The sequence below is a fragment of the Enhydra lutris genome, unplaced genomic scaffold (genome assembly GCF_002288905.1).
Source record: "Enhydra lutris kenyoni isolate GAN:26980312 unplaced genomic scaffold, ASM228890v2 scaffoldscaffold51, whole genome shotgun sequence".
Taxonomy (NCBI): domain Eukaryota; kingdom Metazoa; phylum Chordata; class Mammalia; order Carnivora; family Mustelidae; genus Enhydra; species Enhydra lutris.
Window position 1 is genome coordinate 5,233,657 of NW_019154135.1, and position 20,184 is coordinate 5,253,840.

The 20,184-nt window shown below is 48.1% G+C and overlaps 1 protein-coding gene across 1 annotated transcript in view; it reads left to right on the plus strand.

Annotated features, from left to right (window-relative positions):
• LOC111157078 (vesicular, overexpressed in cancer, prosurvival protein 1) overlaps nt 1–20,184 on the plus strand; it is a 113,459-nt gene that overhangs the window by 61,895 nt on the left and 31,380 nt on the right. The window contains exons 3-4 of the mRNA XM_022518303.1: nt 13,067–13,144; nt 19,170–19,306. Coding sequence (XP_022374011.1) covers nt 13,067–13,144; nt 19,170–19,306 — 215 coding nt within the window. The remainder of the gene's footprint in view (nt 1–13,066; nt 13,145–19,169; nt 19,307–20,184) is intronic.

Here is a 20,184-nt window from a genome sequence, read left to right on the forward strand (position 1 = left end):
GATTTTTATCCTTCATTTTGTTAATGTGGCATATCTCATAGCTTCATTTGCAAGTGTTGTATCATCCTTGCATCCCTGGAATAAATCCCACTTGATCATGTATTGAGTGTGGTTTGCTAATATTTTGTTGAGAGTTTTACATCTGTGTTCATCAGGAATACTGGCCTGTAGTTTTCTTATTTTGCAATGCCGGGTCTTCTCCCCTTTTTTTTTTTTTTTCCAGGAGTCTTGCTAAGGGTTTGTCAATTTTGTTTATCTTTTCAAAGAACCAGGTTTTTTTGTTTCATTGATCTTTTCTGTTCTTTTTAGTTTCTAGTTCATTTATTTATTCTCCAATCTTTATTATTTCCTTCCTTCTACTGACTTTGGGCTTTGTTCTTTTTTTTCTTTCCTAGTATCTTTAGATGTAAGATTAGATTATTTATTTGAGATTTTCCTTATTTCTTGAGGGAGGCCTCTATCACTATAAATTCCTCTCAGAATTGCTTTCACTGCATCCCTATGGACCATTGTATTTTCATTTTTATTTGTCTCCATGTATTTTTTATTTCCTCTTTGTTTTCTTCATCGACCCACTGGTTATTTAATAGTATGCTATTTATTCTCCATGTGTTTGTGTTTTTTTTTTCCCATTATTTTTCCTTGTAGTTGATTTCTAGTTCATACCGTTGTGGTCAGAAGAAATGCACTATATGATTTCAGTGTTCTTCCATTTGTGGAGATTTGTTTTGTGGCCTAACATGTGAGCTCTCTTAGAGAATGTTCCATGTAAACAAATTTTTAAATAATTCATTTGGTAGTAAAAATGGATTTGAATAGACATAAGGCTGTTCTTTTTAAAATTCCATTTAATAAGATGTGTTAAAAGAGTAACTGAGGCATATTAGAATTCTTGAGAGTTCATTTGAGTAAACATCGACTCAAATTGGGCAGTCTCATAATAGAAGTAGTTAGGAGCACTGCCAACATGTGCTGGCGGCAAGGATTTTATAGAGAAGCAGAGCAAGGAAATTATTTAATTGGCTGTGGTTTAAGTGGTTGCATTATTTGGGAAACCCTAGCTGACTGTGAGTGGTTGTTTTTAACCTTGAGGCATTTACAGGAATTAACTCTGGCTTAGATTTTGGTTTGCTTACATAGGCTCTAACGCCACCTCAGTCTAACGGCCTCCTTATTTGATTATTTTAACAGATGTTTTATGTAATTCAATGCGGGTTCTGCTTGGATGCATTATATAATTCATGGTATTGCCTGTCTTACCATTTATGAATGCAGATGGTTCTGAGTTCTCCACATATCTGGTCCCAGGAGTTTGGAGAAGGGATTTTTGTGTGCCCCACTACTCAATGAACATTTTTTAAAATACTGTATCTTTATGTGCTAGAACTTACTTTTGTCATGGGATGATTTTGCACAAATAGAATCGTGTTAGCAAAGTTTATGCTTATTTTATATTTTAATAAACACTGTGGGACTAACCTCCCGTATGTTGCCATGATACAGTCAGCCAAGAGTATAGGAGACATCTGTTTCCAACCATCCTCACCAGCACTGGGTGCAATGTTATAATCAGAGTACCCTTTGTACTCTGAGTTCGTGTTAGTTACTGTGCTATTCCATTTGAGGGAATCTCCTTTCTACTGCATTGTCACTTCTGTGTAAGGCAAAACACTTACAGTGTGCCAGGAACCATCATAGTCACCTGGGCAGTACCTAAAGGAATGAGGTAGGTAGCAATCTCAAGCTCAAGGTCCAGCGTGAAGGACAGATGCTATTAGCAGCGAACAGTAATGCTGCACGTGATAGAGCTGTATAAATGGAGATCCAGCAAAGGGGGCATCACGGTGTGTGGGAGAGATTGAAGAAAAGGCATTAGCGAAGACTTCACAGGACTGACCTTTGAAGGGTGAGGAGCAGTTTCAGAGGCTATAGTGAAGGTGTAAGACATGGAAGTAGGAAGATGCATCAAATATTTGGGGAACTGCAAGGCTAGGGTTTAGGGTGCCTGGCAAGTGTCGGGAGGTAAGATGGATAAAGAAGGTGAGGCTCGGGGCGCCTGGGTGGCTCAGTGGATTAAAGCCTCTGCCTTAGGCTCAGGTCATGATCTCAGGGTCCTGGGATAGAGTCCCGCATTGGGCTCTCTGCTCAGTGGGGAGCCTGCTTCCCCCCCCCTCTCTCTGCCTGCCTCTCTGCCTACTTGTGATCTCTGTCTGTCAAATAAGTAAATAAAATCTTAAAAAAAAAAAAAAAGGTGAGGCTCGTTGAGAAGGGTCTGAGTGGTTGAGACTTCCTTCCACATGGTGCATCCATTGGCCTTCCAGAAAGCTGGCAGGACAGTTCAGGGGCGAGAGGTAGAGACTGAAGTGAGGAGTTTGTTGCTGCAGTTGGGGCAAAATATGGAAGGTCTGACTCCGTGAAGAAGGAGCGAAAGAACACAGTGGTGGACTTAAATAATATTTCCCAGAAGATGTGGGGAAAAAGGACCCCGTTACTCAAGAGATTTCTAGTTGGGCAGACAGTGAGAGAGACCATGAAGAGAGCAGGTGTAGGGAGGAATTTAGTAGAAGAGGATGTCAGCTCTGTGCATGTTGAGTTCAGAGATCTTGCAGAACATCCCGGAAGCGTGGGCAGTGGAGGCTTTGTTTTTGCAGCTCAGGAGGAAGTCCGGAGATGGAATAGAGAGTTAAGAGCTCTGAGCGTGTGAATAACAGTTAGCCAGCTCAAGTGAAAGTAAAGCGGAGAAGAGAAGCCAGGTGTCCGCCTGACTCTCACTTTCCTGCTTTCTGAGCTAATGAGTACTAGAATCTGTTTTCAAGATTTTATTGGCAAATGCATATAATTTCATTTTTATTTTCCATGCCTGTGTGTTTCAATAAGATGAAAGTTATTATCAGATTTAAATTCTGTAAGATCATAGGAGAACTTCTGTTTTTCATTCTCCATATTAACTTGTTATTCTGGACGGAATTTTAATTTCTCGATCTGAGAGCTAACCCAGTGGTACAGGGAATAAACCCTTTGTTTTTCAGGATAGACTTGAATAGATCTGATTTTAAGTGATGAGCAATTTGCTGAGAGGAGAAACTTCTATCCCAGAAATGCAAGGTTAGGGTCTCCAAACTTGGAGTCAGCACAGGTCAGCAGTAGCTAAAGTCTCTTGGTCCATTATACCTCATCATCTCAGCTCAACTCTGGGTGCACCTGCTCTGAGGCGGCAGTGATTCAAGGGCCGGAGGGCCAGGGAAGGAGCCCTTTGTGACCCATTTAATCTGTTAATTTTAGAATTTATGGTAAGCATGGATAGTATTTTCTCCTATAGTAAAAGTAAAGGTAAAAATTCCCTAGGTAAATCCCAATGCCACCCTAAGTATAACCAGTTCTAATTTATCTAAGTTTGTGATGTTTTTTGTCTGCTTAGGAAGCAAGCTGAGATTTTAAAAGGGCAGGTGGCAAAGTGGAGGCTTCAGGAGAATCATCTAGAAGAGATTTTTAAAGGAATATTTTGTGATCGTTTACAACTAATTAGGGTTTGCCCCTCTAATGTCCTGTGAGATTGGGCTAATTTGTTCAAAGAGACCATAAGACTGGGAGATGTGTGACTTGACAGTGGGCCTGAGGTTCATGGGGACGTTTAATAGCCTCTCACACAATAGCTCAACAATGAGACAGGGAATTCTCATCTAAATAAACAGGCCAGTTAGGTGGATTCGTAACTGGTGCAGGAGCTGTACTTACAAAATTATGATTAATAAAATACCAACATGGAAGGAAGGTCTCCAATGGAGTTCACCACTTGCTCCATCACCCGTACGTTACCACTGATTCCAGTGATAGCGTGGAAGGCCTGCTGCAGCGGTCGTGCTCACAGGGTGTAGGGAGAGGAGGCCTTGGATCCTTTCTTTCTTCTTTCCTTTCTAAATGAGTATGTAATTCCAATACTGCCTTTTTTGTTGTTGTTTTTTAACATTTTATTTATTCGACAGAGAGAGGCACAGAGAGAGAGAGCACAAGCAGGGGGAGTGGAGAGGAAGAAGCAGGCTCCCCGCTAAGCAGGGAGCCCGATGCGGGGCTCCATCCCAGGACCCTGGGATCATGAACTAAGGCAGATGCTTAACGACTGAGCCACCCAGGCGCCCCATAAAACTGCTTTCTTTCTGTCCAGGCAGTGAGCTGATGTGATTGGCCAGTGTCTGGGGTTGGTACTGCGCCTGCGAGGGGCTCGTGCTCCCGCTTCTGCGTGGTGCTCCCGCTTCTGCGTGGTGCTCCCGCTTCTGCGTGGTGCTCCCGCTTCTGCGTGGTGCTCCCGCTTCTGCGTGGTGCTCGCTTTAGCGCACACCCCCGCCCACCCCCCACCATTCCATGCAGCTTGGCCACGAATCCCTTTCTTAGCCCCTTGGGTTTCTTTTTTTCTCTTCGATTTTCATCATCCGGGCAGCCCGTTGGACTTTGGGAAGACCTCTGGTTCTAGATTTCAGTGTTAAGGCGTGGGAAGGGTCCACTTCATGCTCAGGCCCAAGCCGCCGCCTCCACCCGACCTTCCTGTGGCGTTACTGGACGCAGCATGTTACGTCGTCTGCTGCCCGGTCGTTGCTGTCGGGAGGATCCCAGGGGGCTGGGTAGTGTCCGTCATAACTGGGTCCCAAGAAGGCTTGACTTGGAGTCTTCATTTAAATGACAGAAAACTCGGGGCGCCTGGGTGGCTCAGTGGGTTAAGCCTCTGCCTTCCGCTCAGGTCATGATCTCAGGGTCCTGGGATCAAGACCCGCATCGGGCTGTCTGCTCAGCAGGGAGCCTGCTTCCCTTCCTCTCTCTCTGCCTGCTTCTCTGCCTGTGATCTCTGTCTGTCAAATAAATAAATAAAATCTTAAAAAAAAAATGACAGAAAACTGGAAGGAATCGTGAATGCTTGGAGCGATAGAATGAGGTTCCAGAAGCTCCTGACTGGCTGAAATAATGGGCCGGGTTTCAGGCATTTAACTATAGATCACTATTAGATCCTGCATTTAGGCCCCATAGCCTGCAGCGCAGGGTGGGAAGACACAACTTACTGAGAAAAGCCTGGACGTTTTAGTTAATGGATCGTCCTCATGTTCAGCTGTGTTATGTGGTTGCCAAAAATGTTAGCACTGTCTGAGGCTGCAGGGAGTGTAAAAATGAGAGGGAACGGACGTTCTTCCAGAGGGTGGGAAATGAAGACTGTCTGAAAACTATACTGAATACTTCTCGGGCGGACAGAAGACTCTGGAAACCACGGGGATTCTTTCAGACACTGACAGGGCTACTCATTCTGTGACGGCGCGGGAAGGCGGGGCTAGGCCCAGTGAGGGCCGGTCGAGGATTCCAAATGAGGAGGAATGCCCTGTACCTGTGGAAGGCTGGTACCCAGGAGATCCTGCCGGAGGGATCGGACAGCTCTGTGTGAGGAAGTGGGAAGTCCATCATGGGCTGTGCTCAGAGGCCACCGTCCTCCGTGCGAGTAGGGCACGGAGCTCTCTAAGCTCTTATAAGGAGGTGGGCCAAGGAGATACCCCAGAGGCATCAGGTATACGGAGGATCGAGCTGACCTCTGCTCTGTGCCCCCAGAGTTTTACTTACCTCTTGGAGTTCTCTCCAAACCTTGTGGGGCTGTGTTTAGTTTTTCCAAGGAGTCCAGTTTCTCGCAGGTTATTGGGGGTCTCTGATGATGCTGAGTGTATTTCCTGATTCTGACTTGGTAAGTCTTCATGCACCTGCCATGTGGGAGCAAACAGAGGGTGATAAAAGCAGTAAGAAACAAGTCTAGGTATCAAGGTACATAAAGTATGTAATTCGGGAGGCCAGACCACCTGTCAAACTAAGAAACTTGGGATCGAACAAGGAAAATATGTTGTATTGGCAGAACTTAGAGGGAAGGGAATGGTTTGCTGAGACTTAATCCAGCAGGTAATGGAATAGATTGGCATTTTAAGTGACACAATGTTGATGGGAAGTTACTTAAAACTTTATAAAGTTTTTTTTTTTTTAATTTATTTGACACACAGAGATCACAAATAGGCAGAGAGGCAGGCAGAGAGAGAGGAGGAAGCAGGCTCCTCACTGAACAGAGATCCCGACGCGGGGCTCGATCCCAGGACCCTGCGATCATGACCTGAGCTGAAGGCAGAGGCTTTAACCCACTGAGCCACTCAGGCGCCCCAAGTTACTTAAAACTCTGAAGTTGTCATTTGTTAACCATGCCCTGTTCTCTATTGAACACTAAAAAAATTGACAGACCCCACACACTCCAGCTATAGACCTCCACTCTGAGTACTTAACTCATATTTTAGTTGTTCTTCCAGGTGCTGAAATGATCTTCCTTGAATCAGTTTAAATATCAGTGACCATTTTACGCCACATGAAAGAGTTAACATATTGACATCTGGTCATTTTTCTTTACTACAAAGATTCTGTGACTTCGTTAACATGGGGCGTTCCCTGCTCCATGAGATTCTGCTCTTGAGACTCAGACTCAACAGCTAAGGAAACGCGTGTCCGGCGGCCAGACCCCCTTCCCTCCTGGACAGTGCCGGGCATGACGTGTGCTGACTTCTCAGACTCCTGAAACTCCCGAGGGCTCCATCCTGTTACAGTTGCATTTAATCACTGCTGTGACACATTTCTAAGTCCAGTCTTAGGCTTCCTTTTACATTCTGTATCCTCAGGCTCTCAGCTCCTATCACTGGACAGGAGAGGCTGAACAGTCTCATTCTCTCTCTGTAACGTGCTTACTTACAAACTCACACCCCCTATCCAACCTCCTCAGAAATTATGTGTGGATCCTGGATACGGTGGAGGGGACCTGGCTCACAGGAAGCACTTCCAGCGACCCGGTGCTGCCGAAGTACATGCTGTTTTCGCATCTTTGAAGCAGTTGTGTGTGTTTTGGAGTCCTGGACTTATAATTAGTTATGTTGAGGGTGGATGTACTTAAGCAATGTTTGTTCCTTTTTACTGCGGGTCTGAAAGGTGACACACAGGGTAGAACAAGAAGGAAGATTCCATCTGCTGTCTCCACCCTGATTTATTCTGCATCCCGCGCAGCGAAGGTAGTGGGCCTCGTTAGTCTTCAGCAGTCCTTGGGAACATCAGTGCCATTTCGGGCTTGGGCACTAGGAGCACTGGCCCTGATCTGTCAGATGATGGCTTTCTTAGCATGCTGGACCGCCTGCTAATGTTTCCTACTTTTAATTCAGCTCAGTGTGACACTTAACTTTCCTCTTATAATCACAGCTGTTTGGAACACCAACAGGTGTGTTCTGAGGCCTCTAATTTGCCAGCAGGTTCCCTGGGAAAAAAGTAGCAGGAAGAAAGAGGGTAAGAGTGTCGCCCCACGGGTAATTACATGCTCCTTCAAGAGGCTGGCACCCATCAGCGTCGACACTTGGAGCCAGTCCAGGACCACAGATGAGCCACAAGTAGGCCTGGAGTGAATGGGTCTGCCGTGAAACAAGGGAGCATAAAGCTTGCTCTGTTTTGAGAAAAGAAAGCAGATAATCAGTTGACAACAAATATTTACTGCTAGCGTTCCAAATTGGGATCCTGAAAAGTAAGAGCTAGAGCACTTAGATGTTGACTCTTGCCAACAGAGAGTAATTTGAATTAGGAACTCGAAGTCCTTACACTTCCACCTTGATTCTCAGGCCGAGGGGAGTGTGTGTGTGTGTGTGTGTGTGTGTGTGTGTGTGTGTGTGTGTGTGTGTGTATGTGTGTGTGTGTGTGTGTGTAGAGTTTGAGACAAGAGGCTTATAGAAGTTCATGTCTTAGGTGTTTTTTTCTAACCTGGGAAATAGGGTGCTGCAGGGGCTTAGGGTTCAAAGTACCAAATGCTTGCTTGTAAATATAGCTGGGAAGGGGAAGCATTTTTATCAAATTCAGCTCCTGGAAGGTGATCCAGTCACCAGACGTTTATCCCTTTACCTGCTTTCCTTTTTTCTTTTCTTTTTTTTTTTTTTTTTTAAGATTTTATTTATTTGACAGACAGAGATCACAAGTAGGCAGAGAGGCAGGCAGAGAGAGAGGAAGGGAAGCAGGCTCCCTGCTGAGCAGAGCACCCGATGCGGGGCTCGATCCCAGGACCCTGAGATCATGACCTGAGCCGAAGGCAGAGGCCTTAACCCACTGAGCCACCCAGGCGCCACCTGCTTTCCTTTTTTATACCAAGTTTACGTTTACCAGAATTGGATGGACTCCCTGAGTACGGCTTCAGCTCTGAACCATTCCTCGAGGCAGCTCTAGTTAGAGTTAGGGGCAGAGCCCAGAGGGAAGGACATGGGAAACATTGTGGTGGCAAAGGCAGTGGGGCAATGGAGAGATTAACAGTCTCATTGCTCCTACACTGCAAATATGTGCCATCTGTTCTCCACCCCCAACAGCCACCTCCTGTCCCCCTTCAGGGGGTGCTCGTAAGTAGGCACGTGGGCGGGGGCGTCCCGACTTGAGGGCTTTCGTGAGAGTTGCATCTTCTAGAATTTGATCACCGCAAGGCATCTTTCAGTAGAATTGGTATAAAAGCGCAACAGCCATTTGACCAGTGTGGCACCCAGGCAGAAGTCACGGGGGACCTGAAACAGACCTTAGCCCAGCACCATTGACAGCAGGAAGGAAGCTTCTGGTTGGACCTGAACGCTGCCCTCAGCCTCCCAGGAGGATGAAAGAAGCTCATTTAGACACAACAGAAACCTGAGCTTGTCCACTCTCGGGGCTTACACAACAGAAGCTTTGAAGAAATACCCTTTTCTTGTGTGGCGACCAAGTACACACATATCTGTATGGTGTATATGTGAGCGAAAGAGAAGTTTCACAGAACAGTTCTTATATGTGACGCCCTCCGATTTTTTTTTTTTTTTAAAGATTTTATTTATTTATTTGACAGAGAGAGATCACAAGTAGATGGAGAGGCAGGCAGAGAGAGAGAGAGGGAAGCAGGCTCCCTGCTGAGCAGAGAGCCCGATGCGGGACTCGATCCCAGGGACCTGAGATCATGACCTGAGCCGAAGGCAGCGGCTTAACCCACTGAGCCACCCAGGCGCCCACCGCCCTCCGATTTTTTAAAATCAATCTTTACCTTTATAAAACGGATATCACAACTCACGTGATTTCACAACCCACTAGTGGGTCACAGTAGTTGAAAAACATGGTTCTGATGTATAATATTGTGGGAGCATTGGTAGTCCTTTCCAAGTGAACATCATACTTCTACCTGATATCATATCTTACTGTATTATTTCTATCTTTTATGATTAAGTGATTAATTGTAGAGAGTTATTGACATAGGGTGCTATAAGCGTTTTGGGGAATCTTTGTGGTGAATAGACAGTTCCAAATTAAAGCTAGAACCCCCACAGGCATTACTGAAGAGTGGTTGCTGAGTTTCTGTCTGTAGGCTCTGTCCCCAGGACCCGCTGCCATTTGCCTGAGGATTCAGTGCTTGGCTCACATTGTCTCAGTCTCCGTGGTCTTGCTGAATATCCTTCCTCTCCCTCCCGCTTCCTCAGGGCTGAATTTGCCCTCTGGGATTGGCTCACCACAGCAAACTTCACCTTCTACATTTTCTCAGCCTCTTTTGCTAGTTCTCAGGCATCCCTTCACTGCCCTGCTTTTCTTTGTCCCTTCCAGTTGGTTCATTCATAGGAGCTAAATGGTTAGGAAATCGGTGTCACTGAATATAGTTACCACATACCATCGCTGCGATGGCTTGGTCCATAGCAGCTTGTAGAGGAGGCAAACCAAGTGGGGACAAAGAAGTCACCCTTTGGTAATGGAACACTCGGTATTACTCAAGAGGCAGTGTCTGTGCCAACACTTTCTCGAAATGCCGGCCAGGTCCATTCTTGGCTTTAGCAGATTGTGCCCTGGACTGAAAGGAGGCATAATATCCCGGATGCTTTGTTTCCTGAGCTTCTTTCAAAGCCGAAGCTAATAACACTTCCCTTATGTGTGGGTGCTCTGCGTGTTAAATGAGAGAGTGGCAAAGCTGGTAAAGCCAGACAGAAGCCCCTGCCACGGAGGAGCTTTCTTTCTAGGAGAGAAAGACAGTGGTAAAGACACCTGCCCTCGTGTCTAGGATGTAAGAAGTGCTCCTTACCTGTAACCTTTGTTCTAATTTGGATTCATGTTCTATTGCTTCGTAATAAATTACTGCAAAGTTAGCACACTGAAACGATGTACATTTATTATCTTATAATTCCTGTAGATCATAAGTCTGGGCACAGCAGCCACTAGTGGGTCCTTTGCTCTGGTTCTCACAAAGCTGAAATCAGGAGTTGGCCGGGCTGTGTCCTCATCTGTGGCTCGGGGCTCTCCTGCAAGTTCGTGCAGGTTGTTGGCAGAATTCTGCTCCTGTGGTTGTCAGGCTGAAGTCCCAGTTCCCTTGCTGGCTGGTTGGTGGTTGCACCCGGCTCCTGGAGACCACCCCCCATCTCTAGCACATGGCCTCTTACCACACAACAGCTACTTCTTAAAGCCAGCGGGAGAGTCTTCGATTACATACCACCTTGTGGTATGTGTGCATGCGCCACACACACACGGACACACGTATTGGTTACCCAAGACCATTGAGATTCTTGAGGAGGAGGGCACCAAGGAGTTGCTGGGGATAGTGCTGTGCACCACGTGGGCAGAGTGTGTTGCTTGAGTGGCACTGGGTCCTTGCTGGTCCAGCCCTGGCCCGGATCCCCTGCCCACCCCCCGCAGCCCCCTGAACCGGGCATTTCATTTCCTCTCATGTTCTGTGCTTAACTGTTCTTTTCCACGTGCAGCTGCCGTGTCTGTGCGGCTAAGACTGGAGCCAGCACTCCTCCACCAGCACTGAGGGCTCGTGCCAGCCCAGGTTGTTGCCAGGCTGGATTTCTGCGTGGTCTCCGCTCAGGTGTCCCCTTCTCAGTGAGTCATCCCGGAACACCCTGTTGGAATTTGTCTTCCTGCCGCCCCTCTCCATTGCTTTCAGCCTCCCAGCTGCTACTTTATTTTTCACCAAAGTAGAACTTGCTGCCATCCAACACGGTTCATATTTTTCTTCTTGCTTATGTGTCTTTCTCTCCTAGAAAGGAAGCTCCTCCGTGGCAGGGACTTCTGTCTGGCTTCTCATTGCTCCACCCCCCAGGGTCCAGCACAGACACAAGTTTCTAGTAGCACCTTGGTGCTATTTTGATGGATGCATAGGTTGTAAGAACCAGCAGCGTTTTTTAAATTGTTTAATTCAAGTATAATTCATATACAGTGTTATCTTAGTTCCACGTGTGCAATATGATTCAACAGTTCTGCACATTATCAGTGCTCATCGTGATAAGTGTACTTGAAATCTCCATCACCCGTCCCCCTTCCCTTCGCCTACCTCCCCTCTGATGACCACCAGTTTGTTCTCCATAGTTCAGAGTCCGTTTTTCGTTTGTCTCTTTTTTTCTTTGTTCAACCAGCAGCATTTTTTAAGCACACACTTTGGTGCTTTGCTATTTGTTGGTTGATTAAAGCAGGTTAAACAGATCACCTTCTGTCACCAACTTATGGGAGCGTCTTGTGGCAATAGTAACGAGTTCTACCTGGTACATACAAGTCCATGTCTGTGGGCTGTGGGAGGACTGGGTGGGAAAACATCCGTGTCCTGTGGAGAATGTGTGTGTGTGTGGATCTGGTTCTGCTGGTGGTGGTGGTTCAGCAGGAGTCACTCAGCTCAGTTGGTCCTTGAAATGATGGAGGATTTAGCAGCATTCGGGGGCTGGGGAGCTAAAAAGACAGACGCGAGCTCTGGGAGCCAACCAAGGACAAACAGCACGGAGCTCAGGCTTACTGAGTTTCACTTAACTCCTAACTCACCATCTTAACTAGTCTTCACTTATATTTCCTAGGGAGCTATTTTCTACACATTTTTCTTCATTTAACAAGTCAGTTTGTACTGCACTTACCTACAAATTCAGTGTCCAGGATCCGGGATCAAACCGTGTATTTCTCCCAGCGATTTTCTTTTAAGAGAAGAAAACTGACAGGAATGTAGATCACAGCTCTATGACCATGTAAAGTGACTAAGAAACAGCCCACCTTGTTCCTTTTCCCCCACCCACGACCACTTGGACTCACGTCACTGGGGTGAAAGTTGCTCTGTAAATTCCAAAATGTGAACCAAGGGGCTTCAGCTTTCATGGTAGTCTCTCTTTTCCACAAAAAAGATTGGGGGGGGTGGAACAGTAAAGGAAGCTAACTTGACTCTTCAGAGTCCACACTGAGTCCTGAGGCCCCCCCGCCTCAGGCACCGGGGAGGGGACAGCCTCAGCAAGAGCAAGGACAGCCCCGTGAGCAGATTAGAGAAGGACGATGGCCGTAGAACTTACAACGGTCATTTAAAGAGGTCCTGCCGGGGCGCCTTGGTGGTTCGGTGGGTTAGGCTTCTGCCTTCGGCTCGGGTCATGATCTCAGGGTCCTGGGATGGAGCCCCACATCGGGCTCTCTGCTCAGCGGGGATCCTGCTTCCCCCTCTCTCTCTCTGCCTGCCTCTGCCTACCTGTGATCTCTGTCTGTCAAATAAATAAATAAAATCTTAAAAAAAAAAGGGGTCCTGCCTCCCCCCCCCCCATTTTACTGGGAAACTGCAAAAACTCCGCTACAGGAAACTGAGGCTCACAGAGATTGAGTAACTTGTCAGAAGTCCTGCAGCCATTAGGTGGCGAGACCAGGACTAACCCTCTGTGCCGTCCGACTTCATAACTCATGGGACTTGCCAGTGCGGGATGCCCCTCTCCTGCCCCTCATCATGGCGGGGGTTGGGCACTGAGCGGGACCTACAGAGCACGGACGCAGGCCTGTGGTTGCCAGCAGCAGAGCGGTTGGGTTTCCTGCGGGTCTTTGGTAACAGGCCTCACCAGAAGGTGGTCCAGCACATGGGGATGTGGAGGCAACACAACACTTTGAACGATGCCGGTTGCGTCTGTCTCAGTACTTTTATGTCTCGGTGTCCAGACTGAAACGCCTTGGCCCTGAAATGGGCCTGGATCTCCTGCCTCGTTCCGTTTGCCTTCCCAGCCGAACACTGAGCAGCCTCTGCCCCTCTCTCCTGCAGATGCCGCCCGTACGAGGACTGCTGTGGCTCCAGGTGCTGTGTGCGGGCCCTCTCCATCCAGAGGCTCTGGTATTTTTGGTAGGTCTCAACTCTTCCTGGTCTCCAATGCTTTGCTCTCCCTCCCACCTCCTGCCCCCCAGAGCCGCGGCCACACTCAGTATTACCACATCACCTTCCCCTGGGGTCTCAGTCTCGGGGACAGCCTCGGTCAAGAAAACAGGTATGTTCAGACCGGCTTCATGATGAGCACTTCTGCTCCCAGTTTGCAGGAAGCTCGTTCCCATTTTCACAGGCTGTGGCTGGGAAAGAGGAGCCCATCTGTTGGAGGGTGGGCGGGCGGGATGGCAGTGTTGTCCCTTCAGCAGCTCCTGGTTTCTGAGATGGAGCTGAGGGTGATTGAAAGACTGAGAATTAGCAAATCTCGCTCTGAAGTCCCCGCTGCCTGAAAGCCGTTCCCATTCACGCTGTGTCAGCTGAAGCGAACTTTCGGGACAGACAGCCTGCTGCCGGCCTTCCAGCTCTGCTGAGGGAAATCAGGAGCTGTGTGAAGTCTGGAGAATTCTACCTCGAGAGGGAATGAGGGGGTACTGCTGACAGAGCATCCCGGAAGGCCAGAGGTGTGGTTTCCAGTAACACTGGGAGAGCCCGTGCATTGCTGTCCTCGGGGGATGCCCGTCTGGGGTTATGTCTGAAAATTTATTGGACACTCTAGATGAGATGCTGCTTCAGATCCCAGGGACAGCAGGGCCCGGGTGGGAGAGGATTTGCCTGAAGCCAGTGCGGCATTTCCTGCGCTCACCCTCCTCTGTTCCCCTGTGGTGGGGCTACCCTCCAGGCAAAGTCCCAAAGCTTCTGGATGACATTTGGATCTGACATCCCTGGCTTCTAGAGACTTTAAGGCTTCTACTGAGCATACTACAGTAGCCATTTGACATTTTTTGAGGTTTTCTCGTTCCCTTCTGACAACTTTTACCGATTTTTGATTAGGGAAAACACCTGTGAGTGGGGATTCCACATGTCACGTTGTCTTTGATAGGAGAGGCTGGTCTTCTGTCCCTGTCACCACCTCCTTGATGGGGGATCAGTCATTTGGGGGCTCAGCTCACCTGTCATATCTGACCCTACCCTGGCCTCCCTCCGGGCTGGCTTGGGCATCCCCTTCTCGATGTCACCACTTCTGGCAAGCTCTCCTGAACCAGGTGCCATGTTGGTGCCTAAAACTCTATAAATGAAGGTAAATGTTTTTTGGCCCAAGATTTTCTAACTGCAAGCATTTTGGGGTGCACTTTAAAGTGGAGTGGATTAGTACCACAGCAGGGACAGGAGGACCAGTGAGTGGGGGGGCTTCCAGAGCTTGGCCTGGCTTCACACATACTGGCCCTCAGAATTTTTCCTCCATGGGGCCTTGTGTAGACAACAAGACCAGACTGCCTGGGACAAGAATCCTGAAATAGCCAGCTTGCCTAAAGCACCAAGTGTTCCTAAAAATGAAAAAAACTTGTCAAAGTTTAGGTATTATGTGATTTTTTTTTTTTAATTGAGAGTCCAGGGATGCCTGGGTGACTCAGTGGGTTAAGCCTCTGCCTCTCACTCAGGTCATGATCTCAGGTTCCTGGGATTGAGTCCTGCAATGGGCTCCCTGCTCAGTGGAGAGCCTTCTTCTCTCTCTCCCTCTGCCTGCTGCTCTGCTTACTTGGGCTCTCTCTCTCTCTCTGTGTGTCAAATAAATAAATAAAAGTCTTAAAACAAAACAAAACTGAGAGTCCCGGGACACCTGGGTGGCTCATTCAATTAAGCATCTGACTCTTGATTTCAGCTCAGGTCATGATCTCAGGGTCACAAGATGGAGCCCTGTGTTGGGCTCTGTGCTGGACGTGGAGCCTGCTTAGGATCCTCTCTCTCCCCACCTGGCATCCCCCCGCCCCTGTGCTTACTCTCTTGAAAAAAAAAAAAAAAAAAAAAGAATTAAAAAATCGAGAGTCCAGGAAAAATATGAAGGCCTGGAAACTAGAGCATCTTCTTTTGGCTTTCCCAGGAAGCTTTACCTGAACCAGCAGTCAGGTGCCATTGAGCCCCTGGCCAGGGCCCCTTGTCAGAGTTGGGGCACATTAGTAAGACAGCATGCGGTGAGCTAGTGGGATCCCTACAAAGAGACATCTTGTGAGTGCCATCAAACAAGGAGTGACAGGGGCGCCTGGGTGGCTCAGTGGGTTAAAGCCTCTGCCTTCGGCTCAGGTCATGATCCCAGGGTCCTGGGATCGAGCCCCACATCGGGCTCTCTGCTCAGCGGGGAGCCTGTTTGCCCCCCTCTCTCTCTGCCTGCCTCTGCCTACCGGTGATCTCTGTCTGTCAAATAAATAAATAAAATCTTAAAAAAAAAAACAACAAAAAAAAACCAAACAAGGAGTGACAGATGACAGATGTGGCCAAGTTATTAGTGTTGAGATTCTGACCACATGTTCTAAAATGGGGTTATAGCCAGAAAAGACCTTGAGGTATAATTTTGAGGCGCCCCAGCTGAAGTCAGAGGATGCCTGGGTTCTTCCCGCTCAATGCATTTCTTCTCGGGGTAAACATTAAGGGTCTGGTATGCACCAGGCCCCCCTAGAGAGGCACAGTAGTCAGGCTCCTAAAAGAGACAGATGTCTAAATAGGTAATTATATGTGGAGAGTTTTCTTATTTTTTAAACAGATTTATTTTTATTTTTACTTTTATTTTTTTTTAAGATTTTATTTATTTATTTGACAGAGAGAGATCACAAGTAGGCAGAGAGGCAGGCAGAGAGAGAGGGGGAAGCTGGCTTCCTGCCGAGCAGAGATCCTGATGTGGGACTTGATCTCAGGACCCTGAGATCATGACCTGAGCCGAAGGCAGAGGCTTAACCCACTGAGCCACCCAGGTGCCCCAGATTTTTTATTTATTAGAGAGAGAAAGAGCATGGCAGCAGGGAGCAGAGGCAGAGGGAGAAGCAGACTTCCTGCTGAGCAGGGAGCCCGATGTAGGGCTCCATCCCAGGACCCCAAGATCACGACCTGAGCCAAAGGCAGATGCTTAACCAACTGAGCCCTCCAGGCACCCACGGACGTGGAGAGTCTTAAACCAGTGTTTAAATCAGAGTGTCTGATGCCGGAAAAATGGGGAAAAGCTGACAAATCTTCTGACCGGGTCTCAGCGAGGGTGTTCTGTGCAGAGGGAGCAGCACACTGATGGGACAGAGACGTAAGAAGAGCCGATGTGGTGAGAGTGGCAGGAAACTCATGTGGGGCACAGGTGTTTGGGGGAGAGGGATAGGGGATGGGAGTACAGAGCTGGATGTAGAGGGAAGCAAGGGCTGCTCTCCAACCCGGGTCCCACCTTGTTTTCGAAGAAGTCTGTCTACATACCATAGGACGAAGCTTTTGGAGGAAAATGCTTTCAAACCTCCATGCCAGTTCTAAAATATCAAGTAATCTTTAACCAACACTGTTTGAATGAGATCATTCGGATTAGAACAACTAGACCGAGAGCACCCTTGCTTCAGCTGGGAAGCTTGCTGGGAAGGAGGAAAACCAGACAGGGTTCTGCCCATGAGCCCTGCTGCTGGGGGCTCCCACTCCTGCAGAGTTGTCCTGGGAGAGAACCAAGTGCTGGGGGGAGGGCAGAAAGGGATTGGGAAAAACAAATGGGACTGAACAAACCAGCTTACTTTTGATAATAGAAAAGGCAGGAACTTCCTCTCTTAATCCCTGGAAAGCTCCCCAAACCTGCTCAGCAATCAGTCCTGAGTACTTCAGAGAACAGCCCTTCTAACTGTACCACTCCTTTTCCCTAACCGAGGTCCTGCTTTCGCTCTTTCCTTGTTCCTATACGCTCATTTCCCTGTTCCTTATCAGTTTCTTTCTTAAAATGAGTTCTTTCAGACTAACATTTCAGTGAGGAATGATGTTGATGATCGATACCGAAGCCTGCCATTGTTTCCTGCCGTGTGACTTTGTTCTGTCCCTGCCTCGTACTTGCCAGCAGTCTGAAGTAGGAGGAGCACTAATCGTTCTCTTTTGGCTGAGAGAAGAAGAATTCCGTTTGACAGTGTAAACCACGTTTCAGCTTATCTCAGGGAAGAGACCCATAGCTCAGACATCTTGTGTATTTTCCAATCCGGGGAGCCCGGTCTGTCGGGAGTGAGTGGTAGGGTTACTTGAAAAGGCAAACCCTTACATACAATCGGCCCCTCTCTCTGCTTTCTATTTCTGCTCAGATACTTACAGTTGGACCTGCTGGTGAATGTAAGATTATAACTGAGTCCACCCGAGGGAAATTAGCTTTAAGAGCTGAAACAGTTCCCTCTGTGATTCCAGCGCCCCAGCGCTGAGATGCCAGGCCCTGGCACAGTGAGGGTTCTGGAGCTCCCCAGGAGCTCCCCAGGACGGGGGCCCACAGCCATGGTCTGGGGCCTCTTGCTTACCCAGCTTCCTGCTGGAGCACAGGAGCCGTTCTCTCCCCCCGGAACATGCCTTCCCTCCTCTCCAGCTTGCCGCTTGCTTTCCGTCCTTCAGAACTCAGCCCAGATGTTGAAGGGAAGCACGTTTTTCTGATTGCCTCACTCTAATGCATACCCTTCTTTAAAACCTCTTGCTTCACTGACTTGTACACTTAAAAATGGTGACAATGGTCAGTTTTACATTGTGTGTATTTTACTATGTACACACGCACACCCCCTGCCCCATGACTGCACCATCACTTTTCTTCTTTCTTAGCACTGACCAGAGCTATAAATCACTGATTTTGTAAGTTTGCTGTTTGCTCTTCCCTCCTCTACCAGAATTCAGGTTTAATGGGTGGGGAGGGACCTCAACCTTACACTCTAATGCACAAGAGCAGAGCAGCTGCTTAAAAATTGTTGAAGGTGTAATGAATTAGGAGACGGGTCAAAAAGCCACAATTTCAGCCCTTCCCTGAATCATTTCCTGTCTGGTGCTTCTGATCTTTCTTCCTATTCCACATTCCAACGTTGTCCAGTAAATCCTGACTGACTGATGGACTTGCCCTTAACATCGTCTTAAGAATCTTAAATTCTTTATCGTCTGCTTTTTTCTTCAGTTTCATTTCTGTGTGGTCAGGTGCCTTTAACCATGATGCAGCTGGCTCTGCTGCATGTTCATCTTTTACAGGGTGATAAGCTGCCCACATAGTGTGGGTATATTGGGTGAGGGTCTGGTAGGTTCCCTGAGTCCCATAATACTGTTAGGTCAGAGAGAGGCAAGATTTTCCCAGCTATGTCTGTGCAGGACAGACAGTGTGGCTCTTCTCAGTATGACTTCCCCTGTTTCTAGAAAGACAAGGTACAGTGCAAATGTGAGGTGGGAAGAAGCTATTTATCCATTTGTCAGTCAGTTATCAAATGCCAGCAATGTGACAGACCCTGAGAATTCTTAGATCTGAGTCGGACAAAGGTCCTGCCATTAAACCAGTCAGACTTTAAGGTCACGGTAGGAGAATGTCAGCCAGACTTAAGAGATTTCTCATCTGCAGCTTTTTTATTGACTATATTTTCTCTGGTCCTGTAGGTTTTCTGTAATTAAGGCGTGCTCTAGGAAGGCCGCCATTTAAAATTTGACTATTCATGTAATAATGGAGAGAAAACTGCTAGGAAGGACAAAGGTGCTTATCCTTGTTGCTTTCCCCGTGAAGAAGGGAAAGTGGGGGACACGGACAGTGAGGAGAGCTGGGTCAGCCGTGGCTTGCATTCAGACGAGATTGAGAAGCCATCTCCAGTTTTGACTAAAAGGACTGAGCTGGGGTCCGAGCCATGGACAGAAAGTGATCGATGAAGCCTTTGAAGGCAGCTAACCAGCTGGAGCATTTTGAGATGGAAAGCTCACTTAGCCTCTCTGTGTGAGCGAGCTCTGCTCAGGGGCATCCCAGGAGCCCTCCCAGGTGCCACCCACCCAAGAACGTCCTGGTGGAAACATCAGGGGAAGGCCGGCCTGAGGAGCCAGGTGCTGGGCCCCTAGGATCCCTTCACTCGCGAGTCCCTGTTCGCGGCCCCCCAAGTCCTAGGGCCCTGAGCCTGGGCCAAGCCACGGTCGGCCTCGAGCAGCCCCTGCCCGCTGTGCTCTCGCTCAGGTTCCTGCTGATGATGGGCGTGCTCTTCTGCTGCGGAGCCGGCTTCTTCATCCGGAGACGCATGTACCCGCCGCCGCTGATCGAGGAGCCTGCGTTCAACGTGTCCTACACCCGGCAGCCCCCGAACCCCGCGCCAGGTCAGCCCATCCCTCTGTCCTCGTCTCTTGTTTCTGTCGTGTTTGTGTCCCCTGCAAGCGTCCGGATGGGTCCCTGCTACCACGTGGGCTGGAAGCAACAATTCAGGCCCCGTGTGTTCATTTCAGTTCTGCTGATCGGCCTCACTGCGCGTCTGCGCTGATGAAGCTGCGGCGTCTGTTGGATTGTACCTCTGTCACCTCGCGTTCTCACCCAGATCGTGGCGCACCTTTCATGCGTACATGTGCGGTTCATATATGCACCCTGTTGGCTGTTTTCCCTTAAAAACTATTTCATGTCTCAGTTTCTGTGTACAAACAAGAGTGTCCTTGCCATTCCTGATGCACTGGGACTAGATACTGATTTTGCCACTAAGTGGTGATTTGCTTATTCTGTCATTGCTGATCATTTGTTTCTCTTGCTTGGATGTTTATTCATTATTCAACAATTATTTATGCAATCTACTAGTATTTGGGATGCCTCAGAATAGTGCTGCTACAGACATTTCTGTACCAGTTCCATGTGGCCTCGTTAGGCAGCATTACCCAAAGTGATGCTACAGAGTCAAAAAAAATTAGTGGTCTCTCATTTTTACAAAATTGCTTTAACTATCTAAAATCCTCAGGTACTGTGGTGGGTGAATTCAAGCTTCCCTGGGGACACACGCTGGTTCCCTATTTTTGACATGATGTGTAAGATGTTTCCCTCCCCTTTGAGGGAGCCTTCTGAGGAGGAGGGGGTAGAGGGTGGCTCGGCATTGCCGTCAGAGTTCCTGTCTTTTGGCCACTGTGTGTGAGGCCAGGCGGCGGGCATCTCCGGTGCACACCACAAGTGGACAGAATTCTAGGAGCAGTTCCTGCCGTGGTTTTTACGTCTAGAG